This window comes from Carassius carassius, chromosome 15 (genome assembly GCF_963082965.1).
Source record: "Carassius carassius chromosome 15, fCarCar2.1, whole genome shotgun sequence".
NCBI classification, from domain to species: domain Eukaryota; kingdom Metazoa; phylum Chordata; class Actinopteri; order Cypriniformes; family Cyprinidae; genus Carassius; species Carassius carassius.
This window is the reverse complement of record NC_081769.1, coordinates 2068370-2093294: the sequence shown is the minus strand read 5'-3', so window position 1 is coordinate 2093294 and position 24925 is coordinate 2068370. Positions and strand designations below refer to the sequence as shown.

Here is a 24925-nt window from a genome sequence, read left to right as displayed (position 1 = left end):
CTGGATAAACATGGTTTTTTGTTTGAATGCACAGAAAATACAGAACATTTTGCATGACACTTAATAAAAGCTGAGCCCCAGCTAAAGATATTTAACCAAAACGTGATCAAAATGGCCATGCTACCAGAGATTATTGATGGTATTTGCATTAAGGGGTTTTTATAACTCGTATCATTTTTGTACTTGTAAACATTTTTGGACCGAAGGGAGAGAGCGAGAATAAATAAATAAATAAATAAATAAATGCACAAGACACACACACACGCCCGCGCGCACACACTCACATATTTAAGCTCTGTTGTAAAGTTACATTTTGAGCAACATACATTAATTATTGTATTAAAAAGCGATTGAACAAGGATGTTTAAAAGAAAAAACAAACCTTGCTAGTACATTTTATAACAAAAAAGAAACATAATTAATCATAATTAATTAAAAACCCAACAAAACATAATTTCCAGTCAAAAGGAACGTGAGAAAATGGTCTAGCATAATTTGTTTGCACATGCCACTTCTGATATTATATTTATGGAATTAAAAGTGAAGAGTCGGTGTATGAATGAGAGCGGCTGTGTGTGTGCGTGTGTGTGTGTGTGTGTGTGTGTGTGTGTGTGTGTGTGTGTGTGTGTGTGTGTGTGTGTGTGAGGGGCTCCTGTAATGAGCAGAGGCGCTATTCACAGCGCTGTCCCGTTAACTCATTGACATTCAGTCCCAGTGAGAGACACAGACAGAGAGTAAGAAGACATTGTCCGGGACAGAGACCGCGACCGACCTACATAGCGACAGCAAACGGACGTTTTGGGCGGAATGAAGCTTAAAGTTTGATGTGAGCACTGCACGAGTGTGTTCTGACCTGGATTCAGTCAGGAGTTTGGGAGAGAGGGGTTTACTGGGTCACACAGCCCGACTACCCCCAACACTGAAGAAGAAGGGACAGTCAGAGGAAGACTAACACCAGACAAAGCGCCGAGGAAACCATGAACACTGGGAAGGTAGGAGCATTCCTCCATATAACACAGAGCACTGGAGTTCAATCACTCAAAACACAGTCAAACTAACAATCTGCTAAATAACTCTCAGTGCAAGTGCCTTTTGAAAGAACTTCGAAAACGCGATTATTAACCCTCTGATGGACGTGATTGGCATAGTCAATACTCAAAATGCATTGCTCACTGAACTTTGAATCGTTTTTCAGCCCGATTAATTGATTGGCTGATTATGAACGATTACTTTGAGAAGCAGCAATATTTAAGAGAACATGTCATGCTTATATCATTTCATCACGTATTTTCCTTTCACTGTTACATTAGCAGAACTTAATTGCCACCTTTAGCTCATATTTCCTCTCTATATCATTGCAATAACATCACTTAATCACCAACTCTAATAGTTTTCTCATAGTTGACACCTGTTCCCTGTTAGAGACAACAATCTTTGCTGCATCTCAATTTATGATATAGAAATGAATGGTGTTTGTTTATTTATTTATTGATGTGGCAATACAGAGCAACAGGTTAGCAACTATGGTTTTGGGAAACGTACCCCTGGATGATTACATTACTGAATCAATGATGAACTGACTTTAAGTTTTTTTTAAGGGGGTCATGTGACATTGCTAAAAAAAGAACATTATTTTGTGTATTTGGTGTAATGAAATGTGTTTATGCGGTTTAAGGTTAAAAAAACATATTATTGTTTCTCCTCTATGCCCTGCCTTTCTGAAACGCGTCGATTTTTACAAAGCTCATCGTTCTGAAAACCGAGGTGTGCTCTGATTGGCCAGCTATCCAGTGTGTTGTGATTGGCTGAATACCTCAACCATGTGATGGAAATGTCACGCCCCTCACCATACTGTGATGCCCTAATGACTTATACTGTGTTTTGAAATTGCATCATATGACCCCTTTAACTGGAAAATTGAGTGATTTACTATTGACACTATTTTCCTGTTTGACACTATAAAGCTGGTTTGACACAATCTGTATTGTACAACATTAATGCAATGTTTGTTCAAAGTTATCTGGTCTTTAAAAAAATAATAATAATCTGGGCCCATATTCACAAAACATCTTTAAGGCTTATAACGTGCCATTTTAGGAGAAAATCTTCAAAATAATAGGTGTGTCAGTCCTAAATTTAGGACTCCTACATTTTTATTTCTCAAAGTGTTTTAGCAAAAAGTAAATCTGTGAAACTTCAGTAGTTTTGAAGAGGGCTCCTTAGTCACTAAGACCAAGCCACAAACAGAGTGGCTGTTGCCAGAAATCTGTCTCTGAATGTACACATTTTAGAAACATTTGATGATAATGAGTGTTAATGAAGGCATCACTTTGGTTTTGGAGGTTATCCCGACTCCAGATTTTCCTTTGATTATATCCTTGTTTTCATTAAGCAGTTGGGCAAACAGTAACAGCTGTTCTTGCATCCAGTTAGGTTTTCTTCATAGACTGTAGGGTTTTCTTTTACGTTTGCATGTTTTACTATCAGCCATGATCATTTCTACTCCGTTAGTTAAAAGGCTGTTTAATTCATGTCAGAGGCTGACTATAAGCTGAACATATACTTGTTTAATTAGGCCTGCCATTTTTATTTGAATGTAGTAATTTACATTTTTATTTATATTGCAACATAATATTGCACTCTACAATATGTCTATGAATAAATCTTTGAAAGAGCCTGCCCTTATTAGTCAATCACTGTGTGCATAGTTAATGAGCATGCTGACATCATCCATAGCAATGAGGTAAACCCCGCCCCCTTACTCTGAGCTTAAGACTTCTATTAGTTATATTTTATCTCAGCAGCTTTTTGAGTATGTTTTAAGACAAAACTCTTAGTTAAGAACTTTTACTGCTATTTAGGAGAACTCTCAGTGGTAACTAAGATGGGCCCTGGTTATTTATAAATGAGCCACTTGTTTTAAAATCTGCATTTGTGAAGCTATTTCATTAAGTCTTTGTTGAAACGTTAAGCATAAATTAATATCATGAATTGTGGGTGAATCGCTTAATGCTGTAATGGTTGGTGAACTATTAGTCCATCATCTGCTGTCAGTGTGAATCACAGAGAAACAAGGGAAGAGAAGATGCTCAGTGAAGTATCATATGATGAGAATGTTATTTTTCGGGGGGTCTCAGTCAATCACTTCATTTAGGTCAAATTCTTCCTCCTAATCTTCCTCTAATAACACACATGAGAACACTGACCTGCTGTAAACACTGGCCTTCGGAGCTGAAGCTTTATGTGATGTTAATCCTGCCCAGAGTCTCTTATTTGAGATCTTTCCAGAAGGGAAGCTGTGTGAGCGCAGTGTTTGTTCAGCGGCTTGACTCTTGCGCTTGGGAAGAACTGCTCTCCTCCAGGCACTGGGACACGTCAGACTCCATTTCATGAACTTTAGACATGCAATAACAGTGTATTTGGACGGCTTAGGCCAGACTCAGACTATGAAACCTCTTGGGGGTCACAAACAGAGGTGGTCCTTATTTTGAAATTCAATGAATTATGTACAGTGTACGTTTAAAAAGAAATTAACACGTTAAAAACTCCATGAAACGTTTTGCCAAAAAAACATCTAAAATAACTGGTTTCATTCATGTAGAAACATTTTCATGACTGAATCATTAGATTTTGTATTGTGGGTCATTTTTCTGTTACAACAGATATTGGATTTGCTAACAGAATGAAGTTGATTAATAAAAATGTGCTTTATTGAAAATGTGTGCTCTTTAATGTCTAGTAATGTCTGTTTCATAAAAATGCTATATACTCATATATACTCATATACTGTATGCTGTGTAGCAAATCTCAACAGCTTGATTGTTTATATTGTTAAATGTAAAATAAATAAAAAAATTACTACATGTGTCCCTGGAGCACAAAAGCAGTTAGTCTCTGGGGTATATTTTCAGCAAAAGCCAAAAATACATTGTATGGGTCAAAATTATCTATTTTTCTTTTATGCCAAAAATCTTTAGGATATTGAGTAAAGATCATGTTCCATGAAGATATTTTGTCAATTTCCTACCGTAAATATATCAAAACTTAATTTTTGATTTGTAATATACAACTTAGAATTAATTTAAACAACTTTATTATATTTATTTATCTATATATATATATATATGCACCCTCAGATTCCAGATTTTCAAATAGTTGTACTCCAGACTAATATTGTCCTCCGAACAAACCACACATCAATGGAGAGATTATTTATTCTGCTTTCAGATGGTGTATACATCTCAATTTCGAAAAATTGTCACTTAAGACTGATTCTGTGCTCCAGGGTCACATATTATTATCCAGCTCTAATCTACTTAATGATTTTCTAGAGACTTCTCTAAAACAATGTGTATTGTGTGCTATATCAATAAAATAAAATTTAAAATTTATCTGACTTGATATAAGCAATGCTGCATGTCTAATTTCTGTTTTAAATGATGTAGGATTCCACCTGTCCAACAAAACAAGTCAAATTCCTGCAGAAAAAAAAAATCCTTCCTAATTCCTCAGGAGAGGATGGTTAAAGGTTGCTGTCATGAGTTTTCCATGGTTAGGACTGAAGAAAAATACTGATATTTTAGACCATTGTTTTGTGACACTGGCTTTCTGTTTTTGAATGCCAATATCCTTGTGCTCATCCGTACAAAAATTATTTGTTAAAACAGTTGAGCTCAACTGGGCTACGAGTCATCATACAGTCACACAATGCCTGACCTCTTTAATGCTCTTGTGATTGAGAAGCAAATCCCTTGAGCGGTGTTATAACATCTAGAGGAAAGCACTCCTGAGGCCAGTGGGGCTGTTATCACCACTTCAGTTAGCTTCAGTGTTTAAGAACAAGAGCAGGTGAACACATCGCTATAAACTCTGATGTGAGCCAAACATCTAAACATTGTACAGTCGTGGCCAAAAGTTTTGAGAATTACATAAATATTAGTTTTCAAAAGGTTTGCTGCTAAACTGATTTTCTTTGTTGCAGTTGTTTCTGTGATGTACTGAAATATAATTACAAGCACTTCATACGTTTCAAAGGCTTTTATCGACAATTACATGACATTTATGCAAAGAGTCAGTATTTGCAGTGTTGGCCCTTCTTTTTCAGGACCTCTGCAATTCGACTGGGCATGCTCTCAATCAACTTCTGGGCCAAATCCTGACTGATAGCAACCCATTCTTTCATAATCACTTCTTGGAGTTTGTCAGAATTAGTGGGTTTTTGTTTGTCCACCCGCCTCTTGAGGATTGACCACAAGTTCTCAATGGGATTAAGATCTGGGGAGTTTCCAGGCCATGGACCCAAAATTTCAACATTCTGGTCCCCGAGCAAATTAGTTATCACTTTTGTCTTATGGCACAGTGCTCCATCGTGCTGGAAAATGCATTGTTCTTCACCAAACTGTTGTTGGATTGTTGGAAGAAGTTGCTGTTGGAGGGTGTTTTGGTACCATTCTTTATTCATGGCTGTGTTTTTGGGCAGAAATGTGAGTGAGCCCACTCCCTTGGATGAGAAGCAACCCCACACATGAATGGTGTCAGGATGCTTTACTGTTGGCATGACACAGGACTGATGGTAGCGCTCACCTTTTCTTCTCCAGACAAGCCTTTTTCCAGATGCCCCAAACAATCGGAAAGGGGCTTCATCGGAGAATATGACTTTGCCCCAGTCCTCAGCAGTCCATTCACTATACTTTCTGCAGAAGATCAATCTGTCCCTGATGTTTTTTTTTGGAGAGAAGTGGCTTCTTTGCTGCCCTTCTTGACACCAGGCCATCTTCCAGAAGTCTTGTCCTCACTGTGCGTGCAGATGCGCTCACACCTGCCTGCTGCCATTCATGAGCAAGCTCTGCACTGGTGGCACTCCGATCCCGCAGCTGAGTCCTCTTTAGGAGACCATCCTGGCGCTTGCTGGACTTTCTTGGACGCCCTGAAGCCTTCTTTACAAGAATTGAACCTCTTTCCTTGAAGTTCTTGATGATCCTATAAATTGTTGATTTAGGTGCAATCTTAGTAGCCACAATATCCTTGCCTGTGAAGCCATTTTTATGCAACGCAATGATGGCTGCACGCGTTTCTTTGCAGGTCACCATGGTTAACAATGGAAGAACAATGATTTCAAGCATCACCCTCCTTTTAACATGTCAAGTCTGCCATTCTAACCCAATCAGCCTGACATAATGATCTCCAGCCTTGTGCTCGTCAACATTCTCACCTGAGTTAACAAGACGATTACTGAAATGATCTCAGCAGGTCCTTTAATGACAGCAATGAAATGCAGTGGAAAGGTTTTTTTGGGATTAAGTTAATTTTCATGGCAAAGAAGGACTATGCAATTCATCTGATCACTCTTCATAACATTCTGGAGTATATGCAAATTGCTATTATAAAAACTTAAGCAGGAACTTTTCCAATTTCCAATATTTATGTAATTCTCAAAACTTTTGGCCACGACTGTAGATACAATTACATAAAGGTATAGTTCACCCAAAAAATGAGAATTCTGTCAAATCAACCCGTATGAGCTTCTTTCTTCTCTTGAGCACCAAAAAGGAAATCTGTAGAATGTTGGAAACCGAACAGTTGATGGTAGCCATTGACTTATATAGTATAGAAAAAAACAACAACACTATGGAAGTCAATGGCTGTTGTGAACTGCTTGGTTGCCAGCACTATTCTTTAAGGCAGATCTCTAGCTAATGCAGTCATCGAACGTGCCCGATCCATCCTCTATATCTCATGTTCTTACTCTCTTTCTCTCCGTGCAGCTGTGTGTGCTGTGACTTCCTGACGTCTAGAAGTGAGGAATACTGATCTGGAGAGAGATCAGCACAATGTCACGGTCAGATGAGATCAACAAAATGACAGAAAATGTCTACAAGGTATGTATGTGTTCAATGAAAGGGAACAATAAATAGACAATCCAAGAAGATTAAAAAATGTAGTTTCATACATATGCGCCAAGGTTTTAGATATGTAATTTTTAATTCATATTTGTTTTATAGCACTTTTAAAGCACTTTAGCTTTTTAACAGCATTATAGTTTGTATTTTTTTTGGTCACAGTATGTTTGTCTATATGTAGAGAAAGAATAATTGTATATAATTGTTAAAAAAATATATTTTTTAAATGCTTGTCTACTTTTTTTATTCGTTTAAAAAAATAAAATAAAAGTATGCAAAAATTCTTTTTTTAAAACTGTTTAAACACCACCTAGACACCTAGACTAATTTCATTATCTGTTTCAGTATTTTACTTACTAATTAAAATGTATACAATTATGTCCTAATTAAATGTGTTGTGGACTCTGTGTTTAGGGCATTCTGGACCAGTTCAACCCCAGTCTGAAGAATTTTGTCACCATGGGCAAACACTATGAAAAGGCTCTGACAGGTAAGACATTAATATGTAATAATGTAACGGATAATCTTCTTTGTGACAGGTAAATGTCCACTGGAAATTAAAACTTGGGTGTATGTTCATCAGCACTTCACCTGCCAAACAATCATGAATTCTGTAGCACAAATACACACAAATAGTTTAGATTCTCTCACTCTGCGCCACGGAGTGAAAGTGGTGCATATTGGCCGTCGGAAATATTGTTGGTCATGACTGTATTTTAGCGGCATCTAGGATGAATAATGCAATTGTTTTGTTTTTAAATTCTGTTGAGAAAGTAAACGAAGTAGTGGAGAGAGGTACAGTTAGCGGTTTGTTCACCCCGGTGCTTCCCCTCTCTACCCCTGCTAAGAAAGTCACTTTGTCTGATGTTCTGCCGTTCATAAAAGATGAAATGCTGACAAAAGAACTGTCACGTGTCGGAAAGATATTCAGCCCAGTGAAAAATATGTCTCTTGGCAGTAAATCAGACTTGATCAAACACGTGGTATCTTTCAGGAGGTTCACCTACATGATCCTGAAAGATAACCGAGACGAACTCAACCTGAATGACTTTGACTTTGATTATACTGTTTTCGTAAGTATGGATGTGTTGAGGTGTTTTGGCTGCGGGAAAACAGGGGAACATATTACGAGTTTGCCCAGATGACAACGGTACAAATAAACAAGATGTTTCAGGTGAAGCCGGTGACCAAGTCAGAAATATAGGCACGGATGATGTTTCTGATCCAGAGCCATCCACTAGCGAACAAACTGAAACATCTCCTCACTCACAGACTGAGGCGAATCAGGACAAGGCTGGGAATAACAGGGAGAATGATTTATCTATCCCTGTGTTTGAAAAAGGTGAGCCTAAGGCTGGTGACAGCATGGATATTTCACATGATAACATTCAAAGTCTCCTTCAGAGAGAGTCAACTTAAGTGATGATTTAATGATGTTTAGGGACATAGATCAGGCAGTTTTCAAACCCCCTTTAAAGAGGAAAAAGATTGATGAGGTCTCTGAATCAAAACAAACTAGAAAAAAAGAAAATGAAAATGAGTGACGTTGATGGTGATGATGGTAATGAGAGCGATGTCTCAGATTCTGGTGCTTCTAGTTGTTCTCAGACTGAATGGACATGTCTAGAGTATGATGCTGGTGAAATCAAGAAGTTTTTAAAGGTGTCAAAAAATGTGAGGGGAGTACAGGTTGCTGACTATTTTCCAGACATAAAACGTTTTGTGGAAAATACGAGGGCTTTCATGACCGAGGAATGTTTCACAAATAAGGAAGTCTATAAGTTGAAAAAGTTTTTGACCAAACTAAAAATTTAATGGTTAATGCCAGTGAATAGGATTTCTTTTTTTCATACTTTTCAAATGGATGACATTCGCATTGCATCCCTAAATGTGAATGGAGCAAGGGAATGTATAAAACGCACATTAATATATAACACTATGAATCAGAAACAACTTGATGTTTTTCCTTTACAAGAAACACATAGCGACACCGCAAATGTAGATGAATGGACGAAAGAATTTAAAGGTCTCTCTTTTTTAGTCACAAATCCTCACTTAGCGGTGGTGTTGCTATTTTATTTTCCGATAGTTTTACTCCCTGCTCTAGTGAGATGGAAGAGGTTGTGAAAGGAAGATTGTTAAAGATTCGAGCCAAGGTTGAGAATCACACTTTTATTTTTATATGTGCATATGCTCCAACTTTATCAACAGAAAGAATGAGCTTTTTATACACACTTTGTGAGACATTGAACAAATGCAATGGTGAAGAGCAGTTATTTTTAGGTGGAGACTTTATTTGTGCAGAAAGTAGTTTGGATAGAAATCATGTAGAGCCACATTTACTTTCTCGCAAGCGACTTATTCAGATGATTGAAACAAATGACTTATGTGACGCATGGAGGAGTCTAAATGGGAATCTAAAGCAGTATACATGGGCACATGCTCGTGATAACAGGTTGTCATTAGAACGTCTGGATAGATTCTATTGTTTTAAACACCATCTTAGTACTTTTAAAAATTGTTTCATAATTCCAGTTGGTTTTTCAGATCATAGTCTTGTTATATGTACAGTTACTTTACACTCTGTTAAGCCGAAAAATGCAGACTGGCACTTTAACAATAATTTATTAAGTCATGCAAATTTTAAAGAAACTTTCAATTGTTTTTGGAAGAATTTTAGGAAAGAAAAAGATGATTTTCAGTCTTTACAAAAGTGGTGGGAGTTTGGCAAAATACAAACCAAACAATTATGTCAACAGTATACAAACAATGTCACAAAAGATATAATAAGATCCATGAAAGAATTAGAAGATGAAATTCTTAAAGGTTCTGTTCTTCGTGATCCCATGTTTTAAACTTTAGTTAGTGTGTAATGTTGTTGTTAGAGTATAAATAATCTGTATAAATTCTAAAGCTCAAAGTTAAATGCCAAGCGAGATATTTTATTTAACAGAATTTGCCTACAAAAAACGACCCGTTTAGACTACATCCCTCTAGTTCCTGCAGTAATGACGTCACTAAAAAGTTTTTTGGCTAACCTCCGCCCACATGAATACACAAAAAAAGGGGCGTGGCCTTGTTGCGTTCCGACAGAGAAGAGGAAGAGTTGCGTTTGTGTTTGTCGCCGAAACGCTGTTATTTTCATCTCGGAGTCCAATTATCATTGTTTGGGCTTCCCAGGGACGCTGTACTTAGAGATCAGTGGTTACAATTTATGTTTAACTCAGTTCCCGAAAATTATAATCCACATGTAAAACTATGTGCACCACATTTTGATGAGGACAGCTTGCTGAGGACAGCTTCCTCAATCTCAATCAGTTTATTGCCGGATTCACACAAAGATTATTCTTGAAAGATTGAGCAGTTCCCTCTTTGTCTGGAGAAGGCGTTGTTTATGGACCACAAACGGTAAGTATATTTTATTATTTAAGTTGGTGCGTTTAACAGTTTAGACAATTTAGTAGCCTCTTCTCTTTGGCACCGACTGGCATGCATTGATCCACCTGTATGGATAATTTTTTAAAATTCAGTCCCTTTTTAGTAGACTTTTTTTGGGAAAAGATGCATTGGATACCTCACAATGTATTATATTTACCAAAACAGGAAGGGGGACAAGGGCTTGTACATTTGCAGAGCAGGAGTGCAGCTTTTCGGCTACAGTTCATACAGCATTTTCTCACTGGTCCAGAGACTTTAAGCTGGAGGCCGGTGGCCAGGATGATTTTAAAGACTGCTAAAAGACTATGTTTGGACAAGTCGTTGTTCTTGTTAAATCCCGGAAAAATCAACACCTCCAAATTGCCACAGTTTTACAAGAATCTTTTTAAAGTCTGGGACCACTTTCAAATCAAAAGAACTGTCTCAGGTTACGTATGTAACCATAGTTCCCTGAGTAGGGAACGAGACACTGCGTCCTCTAGGGGCCACTTTGGGGAACACCTCGTCATGACCCATCTGAAGCATATATTGAAAAAACACCAACTTGTTGGCCGGCGACAGCCTCCAACGTCACTACCGGCGCGACTATAAATAAGCACCGGGAGAGCACGTCATTATCTTCTTCATCTGAAGCTTGCGTCCGAAGCATGGCAGGGAGCTAGAGGACGCAGTGTCTCGTTCCCTACTCAAGGAACTATGGTTACATACGTAACCTGAGACAGTTCCCTTTCGAGGGAACTTCGAACTGCGTCCTCTAGGGGCCGCTTTGGGGAACAAAATACCCACGCCGCCATGCTGAGGGGAGTGCAGGCCAGAATCATGGCGAGCACTAAGTACCAACTCTACCATTTCCATGGGAGTTGCCCCTGGGACGTTTAGACGACTGTCTGTGACAGTACCCCTTACGGCCAAAAGGCCTAAGCTACATACCCAACTTAATTGTTAGGGCCTCGGCCCAGGGTAGTGCTGAAGGCCTGGAATCAGGAAAGATTCCTTTAAAGGGATACGCCTAAGAACCTAGCATTTCTACCAAGTCTAGTCTGTCACACAGGGGCTACCACTAGCTTACGCATAAGCTTGCTGAAAGAGCTGTCTCGACAGTTCTCTAGTAGCAACACCCTGTTTAGATAGGTATCCGAGGATATATAGGTGGAGTGGCGCCCAAGATGAACGGGGCTTTTACCAACTCAAGAAAGGGCACGAAGCAACCGCGCGAAGCCCTCACCATATGGGATTTTAGAAAGAACGCAGAATACTAGTGTGCGAACTTACCACAGTGTGGATTTCAGAAAGTGTGCAAAGACTTCACGTACACACTTACCATAGCATGGATTTTCAAATACTGTTCTAAGGAGGGGCTCTCGTGGCACTCTGATAGAGCAGCTCATAGATGGAATGTTGCATCTCAAAACAGTATGATTGAGAGTCATCAACTCGATCTATGGAAACAATACTGGAGCGCTCTGGGGAAAAAACCGAGAACTCAGTTTCATATGAGAGGAGAACTTCGAGCTCAGAGTAGCGCGCTCATAGGCGACCCTTTTTTGGAAAAAGGGGAGCGCTGCTAAGTTACCACGAGAATCACCCAAATAGCCCCTCATGTTGAGGGAAGCGATGCTTGAGGTGTATAAACAAATACACACTGGCTGAATGGAGCCCAAAGAACCAAGGTCTAATCATCTCAAGAAAGGGAACAAAGCGGAGCGCATAACCCTTATCATACAAGATTTCAGAAAGTTTGCAGAGTCTTGCGTGCAAACTTACCACTTGTGGATTTTTAGAAAGTGCGCAAAGTGTTCACGTGCACACTGACCACCATGTGGTTTTGAGAAAGTACACAAAGCTTAGCGTGTGTACTTAAAGGTTCCTAAGCATCGCAGAGGCGCTGAATCTCACGGGAGAGGCAAGCTCAATTTTACAAACCTCGGGCGAGGGGAGCATCACCTGAGGCAGCATATACAAGAAGACTTCTGTAACTGCCACCTCCTCTTTCCGCTAGATGCGACAGCACCCCTAAGCGACCAGGAGACCTCTCGGGGTGACCTGGCTGGACATCCATGAAATTCCCTGCAGTGCTGTGCCAGGCCTGATGATCAAGGAGGCTCCCTCAGAAACCTGTGATCTCAGCCGCCTAATACCGGAACATGAAGCCGGATGGCTGGTGCTGGCGAGTGTTTAGTAAACACTGTAACTGAGCACTGCAAAGAAAACTCACAGAGTTTATAAGTAGACATGTAAGCACCAGCAATTAAATACACATAAGTATATACAGAGAGGGTTACATTTACTCACCCACCCTCCTGCGCTGGAGCCCTGCTCAAGGGGCACCTACTTTTAGTCTGGACCATCAGTCAGGTGGTTGCTATGAACATAGAACCATAAAAACATTATAGGTCCTGCATAGGAGACTTTTATGCGAGAGGTTTCCACCTAACCTCGATCAGGTGGAGAGTCGGTAGTTACAAGGGAATTAGGAAGGAGAGGATAAAAGCAGAAGTTAACCCTCTGAAATCGATTAACGCATATACGCGTTATGAGGCTATTATTGTCCTGATTACCTCTTAGCATTTAAGATTTTCTGAAGGGGCTTACATGGCAAGGAGGGAGATTAAGAGAGGATGTTTCCCCTGCAGAAAGAAAAAAAATTCATAGATAAAAATTATTTATAAATTTTTTTTGCTCTTTCTCCAGGGGGCATTCCCTCATAGCCGCTTTCGCGCATCACCTCAATGTCAGCAGATTACTTTCATGCAGAAACCGATGGATGCGAGAAGAAAATGGCATCTTTCATTTCTTTTTAATCTCTGTATGGAGATCATGCAGAAATAAAAGGCTCACCTGAGCTAGAGGGTTATGGTCAAAAGGTAATTTTCGCTCAATAACCTCCAACAGCTCTACATAGGCAGGGCAGGAGAATTGAGAAGGCTCAGCCTCAGCTTCTTCACCAACCTCAAATATCTCCTGCTTTCCCCCCGGTAAAAACCCAGCAGAGCACTAACCTCAGTTTCAGAAAGTGTTAAAGATATAAGAACCTCCTCCCGAGGCTCTCTCTCGTCCACCGCCCTTCTTTCTTTTTTTTCTTTTTTTTTTACGAGCGCGAAAGGGAAAGTCCCTCTTTAAACCATTCAGACAGATCCACCTGTATTCTCACGAGCTCATTCTCTTCCACGCCTCAACGCAGACACGTCCTGAACCGCGGGGAGCAGATGGCTGCCTTTTTTTCCCTTTTCTTTCAGAAGAGAGACGAACGAGAGCGGAGCTTTTTCCATTGAAAAATCGCTCACAGATTGCCTCCTCAAAGACACCGCGTGCGGGCTCTTCACCCAAACAAATGACGCAAAGATCGCGTGTGTTATCGGGTGTCAAATAACGCCGACACGGATGCACACATTGTCTAAACCCTTGCTAGTTGTCACCATGATAAACAGAGAAAGATCGCCCTTACCGGTTCTTTCAGATGCACGCTTCAAACAAAACAGTCAGTGAAGATGAAGAAGATAATGACGTGCTCTACCGGTGCTGATTTATAGTCGCGCCGGTAGTGACGTCGGAGGCTGTCGCCGGACAACAAGTTGGTGTTTTTTCAATGTATGCTTCAGACACGGGTCACGACGAGGTGTTCCCCAAAGCGGCCCCTAGAGGACGCAGTTCGAAGTTCCCTCGAAAGGGAACTGATTCTCCGTCATCATTGTTTTGGCTGTTGAAGGAACCTCTGATTTATGGGTCACGTTTGGACATTCTAGGAGCTTGTGGGACAATGTCTGCGGACTTTATTAAAGCTAAGATTACAACACTTGGGTGTCTAATTAAAGTGTCTGGCCCAAGCTTTGAAAAAGCTGGAGAGGTAGCTGTTTTGTTGGGGGTTAAATCCACTTGAATTGTGGCACAAGTGTTAAAGAAACTGCACTCTGCACTTTGTGTGAAAGCAATGGAAAAATGTTTTACAAAGCTTGTGTAAAATCTTTTAACAAAAAAGAGCTACATGAAAGAGTTGATGGTAAACCATGGAAAAACCATGGTGTACTGTTTTTTCAGATGAGTGACAATGTCAGACCAGAGTGGAGAGCACTGGAACAAGCCACCGTTAGCTAAAAGAGATGGAGATTTACAATGGCGAATTTTACACTGCATTATTGCTGTTAATGCTTTTATTTCTGTTTTAAATCCTTAATCCTTTAAAGTTTGCAAAGAATGTCCTTTTTGATGCCAGAGAGAAACTGTTTTTCACACCTTTCTGTACTGTTCAAGACTAAAACCTTTATTTGATAGTTTGCAGAATCTTTTTAATTGTTTTAATGAGAAGTTTTCTGTACAAACTTTTATTTTAGGTTTTAAATATGTTCAAAGGCGAAAGCATGAGTGTCATTTGTTGAATTTTATTTTGGGTAAAGCCAAAATGGCTATTTAAATCAGTAGAAGAGATAAAACTAAGCAAAAAAGTGAATACAATGTTGAAAGGGTGTTTGCAGCAATGATCAAATCAAGGATCGTAATTGATTTTCGTTTTTACAAAGCAATGGATTCTTTAAATGTTTTCGAAGGAATATGGTGTCACAGAGAAGCATCTCTCTCTCTCTCTCTCTCTCTCTCTCTCTCTCTCTCTCTCTATCGCTCTATCTCTGCAGGTGTCACAGTAGCAGCAAAGGGTTATTTTGATGCTCTGGTCAAACTAGGCGAGCTGGCCAGTGACAGCCAGGGCTCGAAAGAACTGGGTAAGACACTTCAAATCCAAACACAGTGAAAATACCACCAGAAAGATTTGAGTAAATAAATGTCCTCAAAGTTAAGTCTCTCAAACTAATTGTATGGTCTGGTTCAAAGATTGACTTGGGTACAAGAAAGTACTACATTTTTTAATGTTCTTAAGTATTAAAGGTAAAACAACAACAACAACTTTACTTTATGGCAGAGAGACACTGTGTCATTTTAGATGCATTTCAGTTGAAGAAAAAACTAAAGGCAGAAAGAGCCACAATCAAACAACAACTGAAGTCAGCTGAAGGAGAAACCAGTCTCTGCTGATGTCTATGAGTCCAGACTTAAGGCAGTCAGTGCCTTGATATCAAAAATAAACATTTTATTTATGATTATATTTATTTGTCCAATTACATTTGAGCTCCTGTAAATCAACCCCTTGAATTAATGCTTAAAGAGAGAGATTGGTTAAAAAAAAAACCTATCAGGTCCCAAGATTTAAATTCAGTTATGTTTTGGTACCATTTAACTTTTTTATTTTTTACATTTTCTTTTAATATTAGTTAAAGTTTTAGTAATATTGTTGTGTGTTTTTGTCATTTTTATTTGGGTTTACGTATGTAGTTTTTGTGGTTTTATTTTAGTTTATTAGTTATTTTAGTTTTAGTCTATTAAGTAGGCTACATCATAGTTAAACTAAATGAAAAATGTATTTTGGCAACTAGCCAAAAATATGTTTGTATTTATTTCAGCTAGTAGCCAAATCTCTCATTTTCATTTAGTTCACCTAGCATATATATATATATATATATACATATATATATATATATACAACCCGAATTCCGGAAAAGTTGGGACGTTTTTTAAATTTTAATAAAATGAAAACTAAAAGACTTTCAAATCACATGAGCCAATATTTTATTCACAATAGAACATAGATAACATAGCAAATGTTTAAACTGAGAAAGTTTACAATTTTATGCACAAAATGAGCTCATTTCAATTTTGATTTCTGCTACAGGTCTCAAAATAGTTGGGACGGGGCATGTTTACCATGGTGTAGCATCTCCTTTTCTTTTCAAAACAGTTTGAAGACGTCTGGGCATTGAGGCTATGAGTTGCTGGAGTTTTGCTGTTGGAATTTGGTCCCATTCTTGCCTTATATAGATTTCCAGCTGCTGAAGAGTTCGTGGTCGTCTTTGACGTATTTTTCGTTTAATGATGCGCCAAATGTTCTCTATAGGTGAAAGATCTGGACTGCAGGCAGGCCAGGTTAGCACCCGGACTCTTCTACGACGAAGCCATGCTGTTGTTATAGCTGCAGTATGTGGTTTTGCATTGTCCTGCTGAAATAAACAAGGCCTTCCCTGAAATAGACGTTGTTTGGAGGGGAGCATATGTTGCTCTAAAACCTTTATATACCTTTCAGCATTCACAGAGCTTTCCAAAACATGCAAGCTGCCCATACCGTATGCACTTATGCACCCCCATACCATCAGAGATGCTGGCTTTTGAACTGAACGCTGATAACATGCTGGAAGGTCTCCCTCCTCTTTAGCCCGGAGGACATGGCGTCCGTGATTTCCAACAAGAATGTCAAATTTGGACTCGTCTGACCATAAAACACTATTCCACTTTGAAATAGTCCATTTTAAATGAGCCTTGGCCCACAGGACACGACGGCGCTTCTGGACCATGTTCACATATGGCTTCCTTTTTGCATGATAGAGCTTTAGTTGGCATCTGCTGATGGCACGGCAGATTGTGTTTACCGACAGTGGTTTCTGAAAGTATTCCTGGGCCCATTTAGTTATGTCATTGACACAATCATGCCGATGAGTGATGCAGTGTCGTCTGAGAGCCCGAAGACCACGGGCATCCAATAAAGGTCTCCGGCCTTGTCCCTTACGCACAGAGATTTCTCCAGTTTCTCTGAATCTTTTGATGATGTTATGCACTGTAGATGATGAGATTTGCAAAGCCTTTGCAATTTGACGTTGAGGAACATCGTTTTTAAAGTTTTCCACAATTTTTTTACGCAGTCTTTCACAGATTGGAGAGCCTCTGCCCATCTTTACTTCTGAGAGCTTCTCTAAGACAAAGCTGTTATAGCTAATCATGTTACAGACCTGATATCAATTAACTTAATTAATCACTAGATGTTCTCCCAGCTGAATCTTTTCAAAACTGCTTGCTTTTTTAGCCATTTGTTGCCCCCGTGCCAACTTTTTTGAGACCTGTAGCAGGCATTAAATGTTAAATGAGCTAATTAAGTGGATAAAAGTGTAAAATTTCTCAGTTTAAACATTTGCTACGTTATCTATGTGCTATTGTGAATAAAATATTGGCTCATGTGATTTGAAATTCCTTTAGTTTTCATTTTATTAAAATTTGAAAAACGTCCCAACTTTTCCGGAATTCGGGTTGTATATATATATATATATATATATATATATATATACTAGGGCTATTCAAATGTGTTTCTGAAGCGACATTTCTGGCAGAGTAAAGTTAATGGTGAGAACTGATTGTGAAAATGTAAGTAAATATAACTACATTGTTCAAGTTCATAGTACATCAGTGTTTACAGGAAATGAAAGCGTAAAAACAAGTGACTACAGCAGCAGAGAATGAAAAGGCAAAGCCTGTACGATAAAATGTAGATGAAGAAAGTGAGAGAAAGCGAGAGAGGGGGAAAAGAGAGAGCGGTCTTTGTTGAAAGATTAACAACACCACATGATCTCATTGTGCTGCTGAACACAGCGGGGGTGGACGAGAGAGAGATGCCAAGCCGCGCACACACTGTTGCTCAGTAGGGGATAAAGAAGGCCAACATCCACGGCTCGGCCCACTGAACCGACTACAAAACACGCCACAAATTCACCCTCAATGAAACGCAGGAATGGACAGACAATGCCATGCATATCACATCCTCTGAAGGAAGAAGTTGCTCTTTTCAGTTTTGTTTAGACAAATAATTGCACATACTGTACATCACAGTTCATGAACTTGCATTTCAAAAAATTAACATGCAGTCGTTCCATTATATATTTAAATGTGACCCTATCGTGACCTTTATGTGAGTGAGATGTCATTCTGAAAGTGTGTTTGATAAGACATCTGTGAATTGTGCTGTAGATCTCATGGTTTGTGTGGCATCACGTCTTCTCATAATTCATGTTGCTTTCAGGCGATACGCTGTTCCAGATGGCAGAGGTTCATCGGCAGATCCAGGTCCAACTCGAGGATGTGGTGAGTAAATCTGATTGCATTGGTGTATGCATAGCAATTGTAAAAAAATAAATAATAATAATAACTGGTACCAATATACAATGTTTTCTTGTGTAAAATTTCTTCACACCAAAGACAGCTCACTGCCATAATATTTCATGGTCCATGTTTACATTTACAATTCATAATGCGTCCTAGGTGTTCCCTTTTGTGCTGATGGGAATGATATTGAAACACCTGTGTAGGTGTTCAACTACATCTGATTGTTTTGATAGTATTTCTTCTTTTATATTTCACATGTGTTTGACATGGTTTTACTGTAGAAGCGTACACTATCACTATCTTATAAGTGCCAATAGAAATGTGCTGTGGATATCTTCATACTCACTGTGTTTGCTGTGTTTTCTGTCATCTGCAGCTGAAGCTGTTTCATTCAGAGCTGCTGTCTCAGCTCGAGCAGAAACTGGAGCTAGACATCAAATATCTGACCGTGAGTGGACACTAGTGTTTAACTAAACAACATGCTGGATTTACTCAATAGTGGAGCTCGATCAAGTAAACCCAGAGTTTGTCTGGTAAACACTCTGAATCAGAAAAGAAAACTCCTCCTGCTGAACTTTCTGAAATTTACCATAAAAGTGATATACTTTATGAAAACATTTGTGCAGGGGACGTTGAAGAAGTACCAGAGTGAGAGGAAGTCCAAGGTGGAGTCTATTGAGCGCTGCCAGTCACAGCTGAAGAAGCTGCGGAGGAAGAGCCAAGCCAGCCGCCATCCCAACAAATATGGAGACAGAGAGATGCAGGTGCATGAACCTTGCTGTCACACACAGTCTACTCCATGCTTTCTGTCTCTGGTTGACAGTTTAGAGGTTTTCATCCAGTCAAAGCTCTTTTAGTGTAATTGTAGAAACGTCCCGCTTCAGCTCAACTCAAATCTTGTCTGATTGTGATCAAGTAAAGGTCAGAATAAGGTCAGTAATATCTCCAGATGAACTCTTACTGGACTGAAGCCGCTCCGCTTTACTTGATTCTCCATCAATCATGTTTTAGAGTCTCAAATCTGATCCTCAGGATCTTTTGAGGAGCGTTTGTTTCCAGAAGCTTTACTTTCACTGTTCCTCAGCGGAGGAATGATCTTCACAAGCCTCCAGAACATCTCACATCTTCTGAAGAGCCTTGATTTCTTCAGCTCTCCATCACTGTGTTATATGTCAATGTCAATGTCACCTTTATTTATATAGCGCTTTAAACAAAATACATTGCGTCAAAGCAACTGAACAACATTCATTAGGAAAACAGTGTCAATAATGCAAAAATTATAGTTAAAGGCAGTTCATCATTGGATTCAGTGATGTCATCTCTGTTCAGTTAAATAGTGTCTGTGCATTTATTTGCAATCAAGTCAACGATATCGCTGTAGATGAAGTGTCCCCAACTAAGCAAGCCAGAGGCGACAGCGGCAAGGAACCGAAACTCCATCGGTGACAGAATGGAGAAAAAAACCTTGGGAGAAACCAGGCTCAGTTGGGGGGCCAGTTCTCCTCTGACCAGACGAAACCAGTAGTTCAATTCCAGGCTGCAGCAAAGTCAGATTGTGCAGAAGAATCATCTGTTTCCTGTGGTCTTGTCCTGGTGCTCCTCTGAGACAAGGTCTTTACAGGGGATCTGTATCTGGGGCTCTAGTTGTCCTGGTCTCCGCTGTCTTTCAGGGATGTAGAGGTCCTTTCTAGGTGCTGATCCAGCATCTGGTCTGGATACGTACTGGATCCGGGTGACTGCAGTGACCCTCTGATCTGGACACAGACTGGATCTGGTGGCCACGGTGACCTCGGAATAAGAGAGAAACAGACAAATATTAGCGTAGATGCCATTCTTCTAATGATGTAGCAAGTACATAGGTTGTTATGGGAAGTGTTTCCGGTTCCGGTTTATGTTATATGTGTGGATCATTTACATCTCGTCTCACTGACACACATTACTGGAGATATAGAGTGACCACTGATACTGTACTTACATCATTTTATATCAGTATCTGCCCTACTGTTATAAAGATCTCACTGATCAAGCTATCAAATATATTAATATCAGCATCATCTGCACCAAATTACATATGTGTGCTCAGATTGAGCTTGATGCAACAAATATGATACAAACCCTAAAACACGTTTTTTTTATTATATTCTTTTAGATTTTGTTTTTGTATTATGTTTTTGTAGATTTTGAAGTTCAATAATTCATTTTATTAAACAACAACAACTATTATATCATATGCCAGACTTAAGAGGGTTAAAAATAAAGTTTAAAAGACATACACCAAGAAATGTGTTTAAAAATGTAATCCTATACCATCTTCAACAAAAGTGTTTGATTAAATGACTTCATTGTATGAAAAGTAATAATACATTTCCTTGCACCTAGAAAGGCATACACATTAAAATAAATGTTATTTGTATAATGGTATACAGTAAACATTCAGAATAATTTTTCCACGTCATTAAAAGTTGTAAAAATATAGTCTTTTGACAGCAAAATAGCTTCGCTGGCATTTGATTTGGCACCAAACCTTTTTTTTAAATAGCAAAAACATTTTGTAATGTGACACAATAACCTTAGAGTTAACTGCATCCAGATTTGGCCTGGTCACAATCACCTTCAAGTGAAGCCACGCTGATTGGTGCAGCAGTAAATGAACAGGAAGTCACTTTGGATTAAAGCATCTGCTGAAGAACTGAGTAATTGTGTTGCTTGCCAGTTCTTTGACTGCTGTGTTGTGTTCATTACTGTAGATTGGAATGTAGTTTGTATGACTCATAATGGACGATTGAGTGGATTGAAGGCCGTCTGTGGACTTTAAAGCTGATTTGAGAGCGGAAGACTTTTCCTCCCTGTGTGAACAAGTGTTTGTTCAGGAGCGAGTCTATCTCTGTTGATGAAGGCCTGAGCTGTGCTATCACGAGCGTTAGTCTTAACATGTTTCAGGTCAGAAAGAGAAAGACCGAGTCATTCAGTTTGAGATGAAGCAGATTTCCGCAACAGCTGATTTGGGCCCAGAGTAAAGACACACTGATGTAGTGAAAAAACAAGATGACAGAGGGAAGTAAAACAGGATCGCAGTCAGCATAATGACGAAGATACATAATGAAAAGGTCAGTTAAATGAACAACATAATGGTCATTTTTGGGTGAGCTGGTACTTTAAGGCAGGGTTCATGAGTTTAATTAATTATATTAAATGCAACATCAACCTAAATGCATGGGGCCTGCACGATATTGTAATTATCAAATCAAAGCCTGTGATTTCATTAAATGTGAATGAGCAGCTCATGGATCAGCGTTTTCTGCTTCTTGGTTCACTGTAAATGCACTGAACTACATTTATGCATGTGCTGTGAGTTTAATGCACATTTGAAAATGCAGTGTGCACTAGGTTTGCTTTATTTATGTATTATTTGCATAATTTCCAGAGTTTAGACAGAATTTTACAGCATTTCACTAGTGTTTCGCCAAAATAACAGCTCAAGGATTTAAATTATGAAAAGTATGTGCAGTTGAACATCTTGAAGTAAATAATTTTAGTCATAAATATCAGTATTTTAACTTTATTTTAATAATAATTAAAACTCATTATTCTAAATGATTTACTACTACGCTTAAAACTATACTATTGGTCTTTTCATGTTTAGAATAAGTTATATAATAATAAAGAACTATATTAATAATAACAATTATTATGGTAATAATAATAATAATTATTATTATTTCATTTGATTAGGCTCCTAAAACACCAGTGTGAATGTAATGTAGACTGACACACAACAACAACAACAACAAAAGGTTTGAGTCTACTTTAAAGTCCAGCTGCAAAGTCTAAATAAAACACCTACTAAAAATAATAATATTAATAAAGATATTATATTTTATCTGTTTACTTGTACATTGTGCGATCAACTGTGAACAAACAAACTTCAAATCTCAGGGGGTACTTCAAATAAATATTTAATTCTTAATGGTTTTGGCTGACAAAACGTTTGGGAGCCTCTTCTTAAAAGAGTGACGTGCTGATTGTGTGTGGACTCTGTCTCTTTAACAGTATGTGGAGCTGATGAGTCGCCGGCAGGGGGAGCTGGACTCGCTGGTGGCCGTTGGGTATCGCTCCGCTCTGACAGAAGAAAGAAGACGCTATTGCTTTCTGGTGGACCGTCAGTGTTCAGTCACCAAGATCCTCACCAACTACCACTGCAAGGTAACACTACAGATCCAGATCTCAGCTTCAAGGACTAGAAGACTAAAAATAAGTACCTATATGTTCAATTCACTGTGGTTTCCAGCTGAAACGAACACTTCTGTTGTATGTAAACATGCTCGGTGGCACACCTGATACAGTAGGTAAAGCACTCAGGGATAAGTCACTATAAAAGAGCTCAAATACATGTAGAAGCCTTTTTTCCTACTGAGTCTACCGTCTTTTAAATTATTAAAGGCTCTTCCAGTTTCAAAAAGGGTTAAACAAATCACTTCAAATCATGAAGTTCTGCAACAACAACAAAGTTATCTGTCAGTTTTATAATGTGTAGCATCAATGAACAGCATTGGCATTTTAATGTGAGATGATATGTCAAGTATATCGGCAACAAGATCTCTTCTCAGTGTATTATTTTCAATTTTCATTTGTATTTTATCTGCAACAGTGTGAAAAAAAGACATAAACATATACTGTGCATTTGTGGTCTTGTAACATGGAGTCATAGACGTTCGGATCCATATGCAGTGGCTTAATAAAGAGAATGGTCAAACAGGCAATGGGCAATTAGGGGATATCCAAAATCAGAAACAGTACCAGGCAGAGGTCAGGACAGGCGGCAGAGAATCACAGTCGGTATAAACAATCCAAGATCAGACACGGAAGGAACAAACACTAGGAAAATGCTCGGAAATGCCAGACAGAACTAAACAAGACTTCGCAACGTAAGTGTGGATGAGTGCAACCTTTATAGCAGGGCTATTCAATTGGTGGCCCGCAGTGATGCGCGGGTTGATCCAAAATGAGCGGGTGCCTGCGTTCACCCGCAGTTACGAGTCATCCAAAAATATTTTTAATGATACTCGGGTCGCGGTCGGTCAGGTCGTTTGAAATAAAGATGCCAATTAAACCTTTGTAATTTATGTAGTACTAGACACAATTTTGAATTGGCTGAATAACTAGCATGATTATAGAGTGACCACCTGTCCCGCTTTACGTTGTACTGTACAGCATTTTTACCCTTTGTCCCGCCTCAGGCAAATTGAGCATCTGTCCTGCTTTTTCATTCGACCCTGCCTAATAAACTCCTTTTGGGTGATATTTTGGGTCAGGTAGTGTCTTAATCTTTTAGTCGGTGGGTTTAAAAGGAAATATAGCAATAGAATACAGAAAAGCTTGAAATGTCTACTTTTAAACAAAAATATTCAAACCAAAGTAAATAGATTACTCTCTGATGATGTAATACATATGAAATGTGCATTTCTCTCTGGCGTTCATGGCGAGTTTGCATCGTCAACTTCATCTTTGCAGTGACACAGAAAACACCAGTTTATTACTAAACAATTAAATGTCTCCTTGCTAATTTAGACACATGCATAATCATTACTTTTACCGGTTCTTTGTGGCAAGCCTTATGTGTGCGGTCATAACGCTTATTATCCTGTAGGCTATTGTCTATTTAAGTTATTAAATTAATATAAAGAGGCGACGCATTTACTACTTTTAAAAAATGCGGGTCAGGAAGCAGGTTGGGTACAATATTTTATTTGTATTTTTTTCGGTCTGAGTTGCGGGCGGGTTAGTTGAAAACATCGGTCGGGTGCGGGTTGTTTATACTTTGACCCGCGCATCACTGGTGGCCCGTCAATCATCTTCATCCGGCCCGCGAGAAGACTACGTGTAGATCCCATATATGTCTTGAATTGTGTTTACACTAAATTAGTTTGTCCGAAGTTTTGCCAAACCCGCGGTTTTCCCGAGGAATTGGGCTACTTTAACACTGTTGCCGGAGGTCGTTTTTCATATCCGCGGGTTGAAGCGACTCCAATAACACGATATTTAAGCAGGGGAACTCCACCAAAACTGGGGAGCCCCTCGAAATCCAATTGAGCTAGTTTTGTGCTTGTTTGAGTAGTATTCGGGCGGGTTTTCTTGTGGAAACCTGGCAACCTGATAGAGACGCAACAAGAACAATCTACCAGACCGCAACATCAAGAGACGGCAGCGACAGCATTGACAAGCGGTTGTGTAAGGGAGTTATGGTAGTTAGCTCTAGTTTAAATGAATATAAAGAGAGCATTATCGGTGATAACATATTTCGAGAAATAACGCAGACTTAATGAGGTTGATTATCAAATGCAGTAACGTTATACCGGTAGTTTAAATGTCTGCGCGTTCAGCTGAATGCATATGCTGGCTAACGACAAAAACACATGCAATTATGTCAAAATGCCCTGTTTTGGCAAGTGATTTTGTAAACACGGCTTTAAATGAGTAATCATAAAGAGTTGGGGGAAAACCGGATATAATTTTCAGATATGCATCAGGCACGTCAGATTTTAAAGAGGCAGCGTTGCTTTTAAAGTGAAACTTGCTGAAGTCTGTGAAATCACAGAAATGAAAAAGAGAAATCACTTGAC

General features: G+C 39.1%; 1 protein-coding gene across 1 annotated transcript in view; it reads left to right on the top strand.

The window, feature by feature from the left end:
- The first annotated feature begins 879 nt into the window (after positions 1–879).
- LOC132157988 (brain-specific angiogenesis inhibitor 1-associated protein 2-like) overlaps positions 880–24925 on the top strand; it is a 33103-nt gene continuing 9057 nt past the window's right edge. Inside the window, exons 1-8 of the mRNA XM_059567229.1 lie at positions 880–992; positions 6765–6878; positions 7314–7389; positions 14963–15049; positions 18223–18284; positions 18682–18753; positions 18932–19069; positions 22356–22508. Of these exons, the coding sequence (XP_059423212.1) occupies positions 6831–6878; positions 7314–7389; positions 14963–15049; positions 18223–18284; positions 18682–18753; positions 18932–19069; positions 22356–22508 (636 nt within the window). The 5' untranslated portion in view covers positions 880–992; positions 6765–6830. The remainder of the gene's footprint in view (positions 993–6764; positions 6879–7313; positions 7390–14962; positions 15050–18222; positions 18285–18681; positions 18754–18931; positions 19070–22355; positions 22509–24925) is intronic.